The 15,629-nt window shown below is 39.6% G+C and overlaps 2 protein-coding genes across 3 annotated transcripts in view; one reads left to right on the forward strand and one right to left on the reverse strand.

Annotated features, from left to right (window-relative positions):
• LOC108607786 (guanine nucleotide-binding protein subunit gamma-e) overlaps nt 1-9,867 on the reverse strand; it is a 44,078-nt gene extending 34,211 nt beyond the window's left edge. The window contains exon 1 of the mRNA XM_017998825.1: nt 9,333-9,867. The gene's annotated coding sequence lies outside the window, so the exon portion shown is untranslated. The remainder of the gene's footprint in view (nt 1-9,332) is intronic.
• Nucleotides 298-15,582, forward strand: LOC108607785 (borealin). 2 transcript variants are annotated; one of them, XM_017998823.2, is made up of 4 exons: nt 298-308; nt 14,307-14,687; nt 14,836-15,253; nt 15,316-15,582. In XM_017998823.2, exons 2-4 carry the CDS (start codon nt 14,318-14,320, stop codon nt 15,506-15,508), a joined length of 981 nt encoding a protein of 326 aa, XP_017854312.2. In that variant the 5' UTR covers nt 298-308; nt 14,307-14,317; the 3' UTR covers nt 15,509-15,582. The 2 variants fall into 2 exon arrangements, with proteins under 2 accessions (XP_017854312.2, XP_017854313.2); XM_017998824.2 differs by lacking the exon at nt 298-308 and having other exon boundaries at nt 14,209-14,687; nt 14,848-15,253.
• The last annotated feature ends 47 nt before the right edge of the window (nt 15,583-15,629 follow it).

Raw genomic sequence — 15,629 nt, forward strand, 5'->3', positions numbered from 1 at the left:
TGAAAACAACAGAGAAAACCTCACCAAATGAATTTTAAGCAAGCAACCAACTCTATAGTCTTACCCATTGTTTTATTTTTAAAATGCTTTGGGCTTCATTTCGAAAGTTTATTGCATTAAATAGTTCAGAATCTACCCAAGGCTTTAGTGAAAGGAATGTAGAACATTCTAAAGTATTCTTTTATAGATGATGCAGCAGGTTGCATTTGTGACATTTGTCAAATATTTTTACTACTATTGTCAATATGGTATATTTTATTATTGATTTTACCCCAAATTCGAGAATTCTCGTAAGGACCTGCTTGCTGGTAATATTAAATTTATCAAACTTCTGCTTAGCTGCACAGCAAATAGACACAAACACACACACACACGTAGGGCCCTGAGAGCCAACCACAAAAAGAGACACCATACGGAAACCGGAAGTGGAGCGCAAATTTTGTGAATGCACTTCCGCTTAGTGGGTCTGCCAGCTGCGGTTACTGCGGCGCACAATGCATCCCCATAGGGGGTAGAGCTACGCTCATGACTACTATAAGCAGCGCTCGCTTTGTTGTTGCTCAAAATGCCAAAATGCCAACTAACGCAACGCAGTGAGCAATTTTTGGAAATTATTGCACAATGCGCAACATTTTTGATGTGGCATGCCTCGCATTCAACGAAATGAAATAGAAATCGTGCCTTGCATAGTTTAGCGATGCTAAACATAATTATCTATTGTCATATTTAATATGCAAATTGCAACATTTGTTTAATTGCAATGCAAAATCACACACGATTAGTTCACTAATTAAACATGAATTTCGATTTGAACTTTTTCATAATTTAATGTACAATATACAATAGAATTAATATCAATTAGTTTCATGTGTTCAGAGTAACGAATGAAAGATCTATTTTATTAATTATTTATAGCTAACTCAGCTTGAAAGCTTAATCAAGAAATAGATCTTTGCATTAGCTCCGAGCCTCGATTATGACTCTAATACAGATATCAGAGGCTCATTGGTACATTCGAGTCAATGAATTCGAATGCAAATCTTAGTTGTCGACAATCGCAAAGAAATATATTGTGTGAAGAGGCTGGAATCTTGTCCAAGCACCGATACCACCCTCAACTATTTTAATGGAGTTATTAATCTTTAAGCCAGCCCAAAAACTATTTTATTCTTACTTATGTTAGATAAAGTTTCCTAGCAAACAGCTTATTGAAAACAACAACTGTTAGGTATCTCCAAAAGTGGTCCAGATCTATCTTATATTTTTTTTTTTTTTCATTCTTTTAATTTTATTTATTTTACTCCTTGCTTTTACCGCTGGAGCAACTTAATCTAGTTATATTTAAGGAAAACAAACAAAGTGATCACGTGGGTCCATACATATGCTTATATTTTGTTTAATATAGGGAATCAACTCTAATAAAATACAAAATGAAAACAAAAATATATGTCCTATCCCTTATTTCTATTTCCTTCTATAAAAACGCTTTAAGGTTAAACTGCTTTAAAACTTATAATGAATATAAAGACAGGCAACGTATGTACAGCTATAAATTTTGAGTCCTTTGCGCTTGTTAAAGCTTAACGCCTTAAGGTATGCAACATATGCATATATAAAGCCATCGCTACTTGCACACACATTCTTTGGAATTTCTCAAGTCTTTCAGCACTCCACCCACCCCTCTCTCTCTTCCCCTCTCTGCTGCTCGCTTGGACTGTAACTAATGCACGCCAATTTTCAATACATAAAATCGAACATTGAAGTGGGCGGCGCCGTTGCAACTGTCGAGTCTCGAGTGTTGTGAGTGGGTGTGTCATGGGTCATGGGCTTGCTTGCTTGTTGTCGCTGCATTCGCTGCTGCTGGCGTGCAGTTCTATTTTACTTGGCCGAAAAACACTTCAAGCTATTATTGATGAATACCCGCGCCTTGGCCGACAGGCAGCAGGCATGGGTTAAGCAGAGGCGTGGGTTAGCTCGAAAGCAAGCGAAGGCGTCACTGACGGTTCCTTGTTGTTGTTGTTGTTGTTGTTGTTATTGTGTGCAGCAACGAATGCGTTTTGTGCGTGTTAAAGCACACACGCGTGCCAAAAGAAAATGTTAAGCCGAAAAGTAAAATAACGTTGCCTACTTGGCGACGCTGAAAGAAGCGCATGGTCCAGTATTTTACTACTTATTATGCGCGGCTATAAATTAAAATTTTTATTAACATACTTTGCTAGTTGGCAGCGACAGTGGCAGCGACAGTGACAGCAACTGCTTTCCCTATCGCTCTTTCCGTCTCTATTTTGCTGCGTCCTGCAACAATAAGGCTCTGGCCCTGTAGCGACAAGAATGGAATATTCCTGAGCCAAGCACTTTTTATGACTTTAACATGGCACGGGCACTACCACGCCCCAGCCACGCCCACGCCCACGCCCTCTTCGCAGACCTGAGTGCATCACAACCTCCGTTAAGCTCTACAATTATAATTTGTTGACGCGGTAGTAAAAGAAATAAAAATTGCTTGCTCAGTTTCAAGAGTTTCCAGTCCCGTCCAAGTACAGTACAAGGGTTTGCCCCCTTATGCACTTTGCTTGTGAAAAGCTGTGCTTGCATTGTTATTACAATTGCCCATTGGCCAACAGCCCCAGCAACAAGAACAAAAATGCACAATTTTCTTATTTAGCTATGCAAGCTTGTTTTTTTTTGTGTTTGTTTTTTGTCTATTATTTATTAGTGAGGGAAACGTTACGGCATAAAATGTACTTAACAAACAATGGTAGAAATGAGAAATGAACCAACCTCAATACAATATGAGGTTACATTAGGTATGTAATCTTTATTGCCTAATGGTTTTGGCAAAAGCCTTGCCGTTTGGAGTGTCTCAGAGGTCTGTGGAAGTAAGTTCTAGGCAAGTAGGTGCGGATGTCTCAGAGTCTCTCACTGTATCGGACTTGTGTGCTACCAATTTGCTCTTCTACAGTATGTAGTTTTAGGTCTTTATGGAGAGTGGTCCCGCGCACATACCAGGGACAGTCTGTTATGCTCCTCAGTGTCCGGTTCTGCAACACCTGGATCCTTTTATAATTGGATTTGGCTGCGATCCCCCAAATCTGTATTCCGTACAGCCAGATTGGCAGGATGCAATGCGCATATGCCGCCCTTTTGCATCTAAGCGGCAAGGTGCTCTTCCTATTTAGAAGCCAACGCATTTGCTGGATCCTCATGTAGCATTTTCTAGCCGTGGCTTTGAGATGTGGCCCAAAGGTAAGGCGCTTATCCAGGGTAATGCCAAGGTATGTTGCTTGCAAAGGCTGCTCCAGAGTGACTCCCTCTAGCTGTATTTCAGGCGTATTAGGTATGTACCTCTTCAGTGTGAAACAGGTGTTCGTTGTTTTCAACGGATTGATCTTCAGGTTCCACTGTTTGCACCAAGCTGCGAGAGTTGCAAGATACTCTTGCAGGCCATTAGCTGCTTCTCTGCAACAGCCAGAGTTGTAAATAACTGCAATGTCATCTGCATAGGTGGCAATTAGAGCTTTGGAGGGAGCTACCATATGTTGATTGTTGGGGCTGGGTATATCAGCAGTATACAGCGAATATAGCAATGGACCGAGTACGCTGCCCTGCGGGACTCCTGCTCTCATTAGGTAGCTACTCGACTGTGTATTCCTAACTTTAACCTTAAACTCTCGCTCTTCCAAATATGATTTCAAAAGTCCATAGAACGGAGCAGGTAGCATGTTTTTAATTTTGCATAGTAGACCATCATGCCACACCCTGTCGAAGACTTGCTGCATATCAATAAAGACTGCGTTGGAGTATTCCATATCATCAAAGCCCTGCAGTATGTGCTTCACCAATCTGTGGACTTGTTCTACAGTGCCATGTCCTCTTCGAAAGCCAAATTGATGATCTGGCAAGATACTGCTTTGACTCATAATCAGAGTAATACGATTGGCAATTAGCTTCTCCCATACTTTAGACAGGGAGGGTAACAGGCTGATTGGGCGATATGACTCAGGATCAGTCTCTGGTTTACCTGGCTTGTGAATCATCAGAATCGCAGCTAACTTCCATTGCTTTGGAAACACTTGGATCCTAATAATAGCATTAAAAATTAATGCTATATATAGGAGCGCTCTTGTAGGCAAGGCCTTCAGCGTAGTGTTACAAATCCTATCAATACCCGGAGCTTTATTTTTGGGCAAAAGTTCGATGACTTCAGATATCTCCTCAATCCTTATAGGTTTAATAGGCAGTGACATCTGCAATGGAGTATCCAAACTCTGATGGGTCTCTCTAACTTGTTCTATTGTAGCAAAATCATAAGGAGTGAAGCGATCCTCTAAGTGTTGACCGAAAGCATTGGCTTGCTCCAATTCGGTTTTTGCAAATTCGCCACCAGGACATCGGACTGGAACCTGTCTAAAAGGTTGTCGTTTAAGCGATTTTGTGCACTTCCATAAAGAGTAATTCGTGTCAATGGTGTAGTCCATGGAGGACAATTTTTGCTCGAAGAAATCGCTACGAAGTTCCCTTAAAAGGGTTCGTAATTGTTTTGCTGCTCGATTCCATAAAATTCGGTCCTCAGGATCTTGAGAGCGAATTGCTCTTCTACGAAGGCGTCTTTTTCTCTTGATCAGCTCTCTGGCTTCCCTTGTAAGAACAATGCCATAAGTTATAGGACGATGATCAATATCAGGTGGCGTTGAAGCAGTAGCAGCTCTATATATGCTATCAGTTAGAATATCGACAGCATTCTCAATGTCCTCTTTAGAGTCCAGAGTCAAATTTAGTTGAAAGGAGCTTTCAAGATGTTGTTTGAAGGCGATGAGATCAGTGCGTCTTGTGATTAACCGAGGACTTGGGCTGACATTAACACCATTGGTTTGCAAATTTACAATTAGGGCAATGTGATCAGAGTCTAAATCCCAGCTTTGGCTTATTTGAGAATCCAGTATCCCATGGTATAATGCAAAATCAATGCAAGTAGCAGTGTGACTGGATACATATGGGTATCTAGTAGGTGAACCAGTGGCAAGAATTTTAGCCCCTCTAGCTGAAATTGATTCGACTAGCTCACGTCCTCTGGGTGAATTGTAAGTGTCTCCCCACAACCAATGTCGAGCATTCCAGTCACCACCAACCAGATACCTCTGGCCACAAGAAGCTAGTATGTCAGTGAAGTGCCTTTCTACGATTCTGTGCCTTGGAGGACAGTATATTGCCCTCACATCCAAATACCCCATACCTGTGGCAACTTTAATGGAAGACATTTGTATGTTTTGTGTTTCAATAACATTTTGTGGGAAATGACTTAGAGAGCTTTTCACCAAAACCGCCGCTCCTCCGATGCCATGATTGTGCCGTGATGGCTTATACGCTGGATAGAAGGAGTACCCATATATATTGACAACTTCTCCTCGATTAAGCCTTATCTCACTTAAAAGTATGTCCACTTTGTTCTTGTGCGCGAACAGCTCAATTTCTCTGGCTTTACCTGAAATGCCATTGACATTCCAGATAAGGATCCTGAGATTGTTCATTGTGAGGTTGAAGCGATGTTGTGGCGCTGGAGAACTGATTTATCCCCCGTCCATTGTTTGATTGAGTTGGCCATTTCAAAAACCATATTTTCGAGCCGTTCAAGTCGTTGGCTGTTTTGCTTGTGTTGCTGCTGTTGTTCCTGCTGCTGCTGCTGTAGCCAAAAAAGGAATTGCTGTTGCTGCTGTTGCTGGAGCTGCTGTTGCCATTTTAAAAATTGCTGTTGCTGTTGCTCTAATATTGACTGAACGTCAAGCACTTGTTGTTGTTGTACAGCATTTTTATTCGATTTCTGTAATTGTTGCTGCGCTTGGAGGTCATGTAGACGGCGCTGGGCAGGTCCATTTCCATTTCTGGCTATTGATGCATAAGATAAACCTCCGCTATTGGTTCCAAAAGTGTTAGGCATTTGCTGAGTGAGTTGCTGACGAGTTGACTGATGTTGCTCACGTTTTTCTTGTGGTTGTTGACGTGTTGTTTGCTTTTTCGTAGAACCCATAGATCGTCTAAGGTAATCTTGATACCACTGGCAACCCTTGTAACTTGCCGTATGATTACCACCACAGTGCATACAGGTAGGCGGTTGATCTTGGGGTCGTGCGCATTGCTTTGTAAGATGATCTTCGCCACATCGAGCACAATTGGGTTGTCGACGACAGTACTTAGCTGTGTGGCCAAATTCTTGGCATCGTATGCATTGAGCGATTTCTGATGTTTTGCGCATCCTTTCAATTTTTACTCGTTGGCGGCAAAGTGTTAGTATATCATATATAGCATTTATTTTTGCACATGGCTTAATATTAATAAAGAATATGTTGAGTTTTACATCTCGGTTAGACCTTGACCTTGGGTTATGCACCTGAAGAGCATCAAAGCCAAATGTTTTAAAATCGGCAACAATTTCGCTGGTTAGTGTGCTATGATGAAGCCCCCTAACTACTATTCTATGAGGCTTTTCTTCCTTCATTTGGTAAGTATGAAATTCAATTTCCATTTTATCGAAATGGTCAACAATAACTCGATAAGTTTTAGAGTCTTTGGGAAAGATTCTAGCTGTAACTCCTTGGTTAACTTTAACTACTACGTTATCCAAACTAGTGACCTCCGAAATGAGATTAAATAGATCATTAAGGTTGATGATACTTAAAACTATTTGCGGTGGTTTTGAAGAATCATTAAGATTATTATAACTACTAGAATCGTTCTGTTGAGATCTGTTGTCTAAATCATTTGTATCCATATTATCATTCGGTATATTTATTTGGGCAGCTACTGAAGAGCTAGTACCACTTTCTTTTTCAACACTTGGTGTTATCTCAACCTGACTGTCAGTGTTTAGGTCCACTTCCATGTCTAATAGGGCAAACCTGTTGCTGTTGCTTGCCTTGCTGGTTGATGCTGACGGTGAATCAAACGTCAGATCTCTGTTCACCTTTTTAGAGTTAATTGTGGGTGATAGTGGTTTCTTCCTCTTACTCAACAAATGTTTTTGGCCAGTCTTCAAGTTGATAGCAGCATCAGTCAGTGGTGGAGACGCAATTGCTGCAGCTTCACTGCGCATTGGAGAAGCAATGTTAATATTGTTAGATAGCTTCGGCTTTTTTATTGTTTTTGTTGCCTTGTCAGATTTATTTTGCTTCTTGCGAAGCGACATTATCGGAGCTTGAAAAGAGCAATCTTTAAGCGGAAGTAAATTGACAGCAGAGCTTAATGCGCTCGTAGCACTTTGCGTTGAGCATTTGACTTCAGATGTCGACATTATCGTTGCAGATCTTGGTAGATGGCTTGCACTAGAAGCCACCGAGTACGTACTGGCACTACTAACTGTAGTTGTAGTAGTAGTGCAAGTCGAAGTCGCTGCCCAATTACCTGTTAATTGATGTTTACTTTTGGCATATGGTGCCACTGTATCGCATGCTGTCCTCGTCTTCATCTTAGGGATATTACATGACTTTAATCTTAGGCCAGCCAGCGGCATAGCCGAGGCCGGAAGTATGAACGTCTGGTTAGAACGATAGCTCAGAGTAAACTCAAAATTAAATTTCCGTAAAATAAAATTTCCGAAAAAGTAAAATATGCTTTTGAAGTATTATTTTTATTTATTTATTTTATTTTTGAAAAAATTTTGGTTTTGTTATCACAGCACGTCTAGTTAGAACGAGAGCTCAGAGCTGAATTATGCAAGCGTGGATTAAGCTATAAGTAAACATTTTTTCTCTATTTATTATTTTTGTAGCACAAAGGATGCGTGAGAATGGGAATTGAAATTGCAACGGGAAATTGAAAGTTTGCCATAAAAATAAACTAACAATAAGCTGTGAATGCAGATAAGTTTTATAATAATATTAAACTTATTTCTACATTGCTTGGTCGCTCTCTTGGCTTCTCTAAATAGAATATTTTAAATTCGATGAGAGCAAAAAAACGTGCGTATTTGATTAAGGATTCAATGAAATATTTCCAACTTGTATTTTAACTATGCAACTAAAGCCCCCCAGGGAAATTCAAATATTCATAAAATGGCACGTAGTACAAATCAGTTTACACACACACACACATACCCCCGACCGATCATTTTTACTATAATCGACGAGCGACAAATCGGAATTGCAATGGCAATAGGAATAGTGTAAATAGAAAAAAATATTTTTTCCGTGCATGCGTGTGTGTGTGTGTGTGTGTGTGTTTTGGGTGTAAATGTAATTCCATCGTCACACGGCTGACAAACAAACAAATTAACAGGAAAGTATACAATTCAATTAATTTTTGCATTGTGCATGAAATGTATTTATGTAAATTTTAATTGAATGAAATTGAAATGGAAATGAAAAGAAATCGCTCAACTGTATTTCCATTGAGGAATTCACAAAAAGCAACCTTCTACTTAATTAAATAATTTGTTTTTAAATTGAACAGTTTATAAAATAAATCAAATGCACATATCGCCAAATGGCAATATAATGCAAAATAAATGATAAGTCCTTTGCAATGGCTCGACAACAAATATTTTTTATATGTGTAGGATTTCTTTGCATGGATAAATCGACAGTAAATTACAGTTCAACGATATCCGCACATTAAATGCAGGCGGGCACTCGAACAATGGGAAAATATATAATATATGCCGAAAAGCGTATGCAATGCCATAGCTTATGGCTCTGTCATTTAAAAGATTGTGTGCGTGAGTAAATGATAATTGGATTGCGCATTTTTTGGGGCGCCAGGCCAGGCCATGTCGACTCATTAAAAACTTTATTATTGTGAACAGACACAAAAGGAAGCCTGCGGTTAGCATTCCTTGTTAATCATCACACGATTCCCAATTCATTTCATTTACCATTCGATTTATGCGCTCAACAACGAGAAATTGAAAACGTCATTAAATGCGGTTACACATGGCCCAGTCGACACCATTTCGAAATGCCATTACTGCTTTTGTTTAAAGGCCATGCATAAAACATAGCATAAAAGTAACTAAGTGCATGTTGCCAAAGCTGTTAATGCCCATTTGGTTAATTATTGATAGTAAAATGGAAAGCTGATCCTTATGTTGCCCCAAGCATAATCAAAACCACTAAAATATATATATCCGCTATGAAAACGATAGCTATTTGTTTAGGATAAACAAGCTTCAACTTCATCTATGTGTTAACAGAGCTTATGCGTTGAGCTTATAAATTAGTTTGAGGCACAGCTTAATTAAATTAATTTGATCAACTTAATTAATATATCTATTAATTTTGCCATTCGCTTGTCAGCACAATTCCCAAGAGGGCGTCTATGCAATTATCTAGCGCTTAACTTACCAGCCAGAAGAGTTAATAAACTTGTTGGCCTCTGCACTCACGAAATTCGAACGGTAGACGCTTTATTGTGTTGTGTTGACCTTTTTCGATCAATTTGCGTTAAGAGCTTTGCTGAATGCGGCGCGCCAAAAACTGTGCAACACAAACTATGAATGTCTTCTGGTCTGCGTGGCTCGACTGTCGACTGACTGCGCTCGAGTCGAAGTCTAGGGCTGATGGTTGGTAATGTGATTAGTTGTGTGTCTGTGCATGTGCATGTGTGTGTGTCTGTGAGTAAATTTTAATTTAATTATGTCGTTGTAGTCGGCGTCGCACACTCTCTATATTTCTCTGCCTTGCCGCCTCTGCGCTCAGTTTCAATTACGAGGAAACGGCTCAAAAGCAAACCGAGCACTAAACTAAAGACACGCACTAATAAACAAAGGCAGCAAGAAAAACCAAATAAAATAGAATATACTAGTATAGTAGTATGATAGAAGCAATGAAAACCGACAAAAGGTTTCAGTACCAGTAGCAGTTGTTCAGTTCGAATTGCGACGCGACGCAAACGATGAGAGAGAGAAAGTGTGTGTGAACCAAGCGACTTTGATGGCCCGCGAATGAATGGCGAATGACTGTGGCATGCAGAACGGCAGCAGCTCAATATTGCTGCTGCTGCTGCTGCTGTTGCTGCTGCTGCTGCTGTTGCTGCTGCTGCTGCCGTTGCTTCTGTTTCTGTGTGCAACATAGCAGCGTGTCAAATGGAAACGAAACACAGTCCCCTTCTGGCTCGTGTTGTTTTGAGTGCAATGCATGCACTGCAACGGAACGATGTGGAACTAGTGAAACACTCCATTCACCTACACACCTGTGCCCTTTGCCCTGGCCCCTGAGGTAACAGGGGTAACTCTGAATGGAGTACATTTTATGCTAGACGAAAATTTAATTGAGTTTACGTTAGTTACTTAGAGACACACACACGCCAACGCCAAAGCCAACACACAATTCAATATTTGGCTCATTAAAGTAAGGGTAGTTCTAATGGCTGGGAGGTACGGTGGTTACAATCTATCTGAAAGCCATAACACGGCGCTGATTGCTTTTTTATTTTGAAACACCTAATTATTAAACTTCCACGTACCATACTTAAGTTGTTTAAATAGCAGAAAGCAGGGGAGCTACTGGAATAATATGAAACTGCTATTAATTATTAAATGCAATACTTCGAATTTTGAAACTAGTAACCAACTTGGATAAACAAAAGTGGCTTGAAACAAAACAACGGTGTACGAGTTATTAAAGCTTTTTTTTTATGAAGGCATAATAAAAATGAATGGCTTACTTTACTTATCACCACATAACTATTGATACCGCGCAGATAACAACTGATATAACTGTATGAATTGAATTCATGTCAGTTAATCAAATCAACGAAACTGCACACATGTACACTTATCTTTAATATGATCAAATATTAATTCATGGCAAATGATTTATACATATATAGGTACATTATTATTATTTGTACGTTGTACAATTGCAACCACATATGAACAATATTACTTAAAGTTAGGCTATATAATAATTTATTTGCTTGCTAAAGAAGGTTAGAGAAATATTTACCTTATTTATATTTACCTTATTTGCACTTTAGATAAAAGTATAAGGCGCTTCACAATGCTTTTTAGCTTCTTTTCCCATATAAATTTGTTTAAATTGCTTACCTTAAAGACTTAATTCCTACATTTTTGCTAGTATAATAAATTTGAAAATTATTTTCAAAAAATGATGAATTCAAACGAATTAAGCTTAATGTGCTTGAAATTGAAAAGTTTCCTTATTGATTTGAAGGCTTAAAAACAGTTGTCCGTTATTCAAGCTAAAGGCTTCCTAAGAGTCCTTATTTTTAGATCTTTTGCTATAAGGCTGTCTGTCTGCCCGGCTTATTTCTGTCTGGTCTGGTCTGTGCATATCCTGTTCTTTGTGCTATTGTGTATTGTAGGTGTTTGTATGTGTGTGCATGTGTGTGTGTGTGTGCATACGTCAGTGTGTGCATGTGTATAGTGTAATGATGTGCCAAGTGTAACGGTGGCCAGGACAATAAAAGCGTCGCACGCACTGCAATATGCAACAGTTACAACCAACGATGAGTTGTGGCAAGAACTGCGAAAGGGAGTGCTGAAGCGTGGAACGGAGGCGTGCAACACTGTCTCTGTATGTATACATATAGTAGTTGTATAGTTGTGTAATCTATCCATGAAAGTCGCATCCGTTTTGCATTTTGTATGCTTAACGCATCGTTTGGTTGCGCAAATTGAGTTTCACTGTTATTGTTGTTGCTGCTGCTGCTGCTGCTGGCACTGTCGCTGTTGCACTTGCTGCTGCGCTGCAGTTGCCTTTGTTGCAATATTTCCAACAAATAAAGTAGAGCGAATATGCTTACGCTGCCGCTGATTGGATATGCCTTTGACATATTCACAAACCCATTTGTGGCTTTGACTTTGGCTTCCGATCAATTCAAGTGCGAAACAAACTGTTGCTTTGAGCTTTTATCTCTCTGCTCGCTGACAGTGACAAATGCCAATTAAAATACTTTGCCACCACTTTGCCCCTCCCCCTCTTTCTCTATACTCTGACAATTTAATTAGCGAAACCCAATGCAAAGGCAGCTCCAAATTATGCGATTGTTGTTAGGACTGACGTGGCCAAAATGCAGCACAATTCACACATAACGTTCGTACATATGGACAGTTGTTTGCAAAAGTATTCGTATGCCACACGAACTGCAATTTACGGTGCTCATTCGCAACTGAAATCGCCAAGAGCACAGGGTGTGAGGGGACGTAAAACATAATAGGATTGCGGTTGTAATTTTTGGTAGCCTCCATGTTTGCCAATCTTGAAATGTGTTCCACTTGCAGGCAGTTACATTTGATAAAAGACTTTACACCAGCCACTTTAATCTCTGTATTCTTCAAATTGTAGACCATCTCGGATAAAGAAAAAGAGATGAGCAGTTCCTTAAAATAATTCTGTTTATTTATACTCCATAACAAGAAAAACTTTAACAAAAAAAAAAAACAAGTGGACAAATTAAAGTTGGGCGCCACCAACTTTTAAATCCACTTTGACTAGGGCAACGCAGCAAACACTTGCCAATTAATAATATCACAAACACATACACACAAAACAGCGGACGCGTCACAGCTCGATTTCGCTGTAGCGTCAGCAGCGACGCCGCCGCTGCGTCGGCAAGCGACCGTCTTGTATGGCGCGTCAGCACGTGCACCCCGCTGTCTATATTGAAAATTGTAATGTAAATAATTCCTAAGTTTTCACAATCGGTCGAAAACATGACTAGGCAATTTTGTGATTTATTTCAGATTTTTAAAGATTTTTGTCCTGCCTTGTATATCGTTTTTTTCGATTTGCGGGGAAGGGTGGAGGAAATAAAAAAAATAAAATAAAAGCGTAGTGTCCGGATATAGGAGTACCTACATATTAAATTTGGTTGCTCTAGCTCTTATAGTTGCTGAGAAACACGCACTCATACAGACGGGCAGACGGATGGACGGACTGACGGACAGACGGACATGGCTATATTGACTTAGCTCGTCGAGCTGATCAAGAATATATATACTTTATATGGGGTCTGCCACGCCTCCTTCTCCCTGTTACATACATTTGCACAACTTCATGATACTCTTTTTTCATTTTTTACAAAAATGTCAAAGTGTATAATAATTGGCTCAGACCAGTTCCATGCCATTTTAGCTTAACTTTTATGAATTCTGAGGGAATTCTTCAAGGAGAATTCGGCAATTTGGAGCAAGCGCCCACTACAAAGAAAAGAATATTTTAATAATTGAAATGCTTCAATAAAAGGTTTAAGTGCTCAATAAAGCTAAAATTATATTATAGCAAAAGAATTTGATTATTATTAACACAACAAAATTGCCCTATAAATCTCTTGTTCTTCCGACGGTATAATGGGCCTCGTGAGTTTGGTCTACACAGTATTCTGATTTAGATTTAGTATTGATTCTATTCAGAAAGCATATCTGAATTTTTTCTATGCGAAGACTTAACTGGGTTCCAGGTGTTGATCTACCTTCTTTCTCTGGTTAATTTTAATAAATCTCGCTTTGATAACTAACCTTCGGATTATGCCCTTCGCTTCCTTTTGGGAATTTATTCAAAGAGTATACTCTTTTATTTAATCTAAGGTTATAGTGCTCGATTCAGCACTTTCCAGTTCTTATACCAATAAAATTTTCCATATTTAAAAATTCATAAAGTGTTTCGAACTCACTGCTGATATTCGCTAATTGCTAACTTTTAAGTGGTACGCTTATATTGCTATGAGCGCTAGAGGACTTTTTGCTTGTTTGGAGGACTGTTTTCTATTCTTTAATTATGACTCTGTATTGTTTGTTTTATAGTAGATAACCCACGGTGTACTCCATCTAATTTAATTACTAACAACTAACACTAACACGTCTATTTAACATCCCCATTGTATGACATTTTAGCTTTCTTTAATATTAAATGTTAAATTTTAAGCTTAGCTAGTTTTAAATACATATTTTGTAATAATTTTATAGTCCACTTTTTTTTTCAAAAATTTAAATTTGCCGCCTACATTTTAGTGGGTTGTGTCTCGACTAACATGTTAACTCCGAAAGGCAAAGACACACACTCACAATACTCAGAAATAAATGGGTTTTAGATTCAATGCGTCAACGTGTGACTGTCAAAATTGTGGTTCAATGGAACTTATTCTGAACAATTCGATACAGCTCTACCGATTACTAGTGTTAGTTAACATTCGTTCAAAAGATACAACTCTACTAATTACTAGTGAGGGTTAACATTCTTTCAAAAGAAGCGGCAAATAAAAAGGAAGGAAAACGACGCTTACTTAGTGCACGCATATTGAAAAAATAAATATATATAAATTTTAACAAGAAATTAATTTTAAAATTAACTAAATAGCTGCCGGTATCATGCCACGCACCAAGATAGTTAAAAATTCAAAACGCAATCGGGATGAAGCCAATCGCGAGGAGAAAATTCGCATTTATGAACTCAAAATGGACTCTGTATATCAGAGCGCAGACGACGAGGAGCTGCGCTACAAAGAGATATTAAGTCACAAGCTGAAATGCATTGACTCGCGATTGCAAACTGAGTTGAGGAATATGAAAATGATAGACTTCCTGGAATTATTGTGCGAGATGGATCGCTTCAGCGATTACAAGGCCAGCGATCAAACGCAACATATTGGATCGCAGTCGGTGTGTAATATGACCGTAGGCAGCGCCATTAACAATAACCTCTGCGGAATGAGCTCTACAAATAGTCGCAACGACGAGGGTAAGAGATTGGAACCTTTAATTTAGATTGGTTTATGGTGGCTTTTGTTCTAACCTTTGCTTTGTTCACTCATTAACTCACACACTCAAACTCACTTGCGCACATCCATACATGCTCGTACCTTTGCTGGTCTGGTCACTCTATTTAGGCTACCTTACAGAGGACAGTAGCCTAGGCGGCGCCAGCGTCACCAGCGCCAGCACATTGTCAGCTTACGGAGCCTCTATGCGCTCTGCCAAAGCCTTGCGAACACCCGGACCATTGCAGTCCGCGCGTGCGCGTCGTGAACGCCGTAGTCGCTCTGCTTGTAACGACATCAGCAGCGCGAAACCACAGGCAGCCTCTGCCATCAGCAAAAACAGTACCATGGACTCGCAACGCTATTCGCGCAGCAAGATGCGCACACCAATAGCATCTAGACCAAAAGCAATCAGCGCAGATCGGACGCCTCGCGTGGATAAATCACGCCGCACATCGCCCTCAACACCACCAATGGCATTACTGCGCTATCCCAAGCCCGGCGAGGTGGCGCTATCCAAATGCGGAAGCCCCATGGTGGCCCAGGCGTATGTAGCTGTAAGATTTACGTGTGAATTTTTTATTATATTTCTTTTCATTTTTTTTGCAGAATGCCTGGCAAGTTTGCTAACGTGAGCATACCCATACGCAATGGCGTATTATCGTTGCAGCCAAAGAAACTAGACGTGGTTAAGCAGGATCTGCTAGAAAACCTGGACACACACACATTGGAACAGATAAGGACGCTGCACAAGAATCTCGAATTGATAATGCACTCAGCCAATCAGGCGGGCCTCAAATAAAACTCGCTCTCGAATTGCTCAACTTCATATAGATACAAAACATATATACACAAATACATATATAACTATATATACATACATATATCAATAACTTTTATACGTACATAGTTCTTGTTCTTTG

Source organism: Drosophila busckii, unplaced genomic scaffold (genome assembly GCF_011750605.1).
Source record: "Drosophila busckii strain San Diego stock center, stock number 13000-0081.31 unplaced genomic scaffold, ASM1175060v1 chrUn_07, whole genome shotgun sequence".
Classification (NCBI taxonomy): domain Eukaryota; kingdom Metazoa; phylum Arthropoda; class Insecta; order Diptera; family Drosophilidae; genus Drosophila; species Drosophila busckii.

Bases quoted from the DNA above. Each gene is read 5' to 3' on its own strand.
- LOC108607785 (XM_017998823.2), top strand. From the start codon at position 14,318: ATGCCACGCACCAAGATAGTTAAAAATTCAAAACGCAATCGGGATGAA. The intron at 14,688-14,835 runs GTAAGAGATTGG...CACTCTATTTAG, and splicing joins AAATAGTCGCAACGACGAGG to GCTACCTTACAGAGGACAGT. The intron at 15,254-15,315 runs GTATGTAGCTGT...TTTTTTTTGCAG, and splicing joins AGCCCCATGGTGGCCCAGGC to AATGCCTGGCAAGTTTGCTA.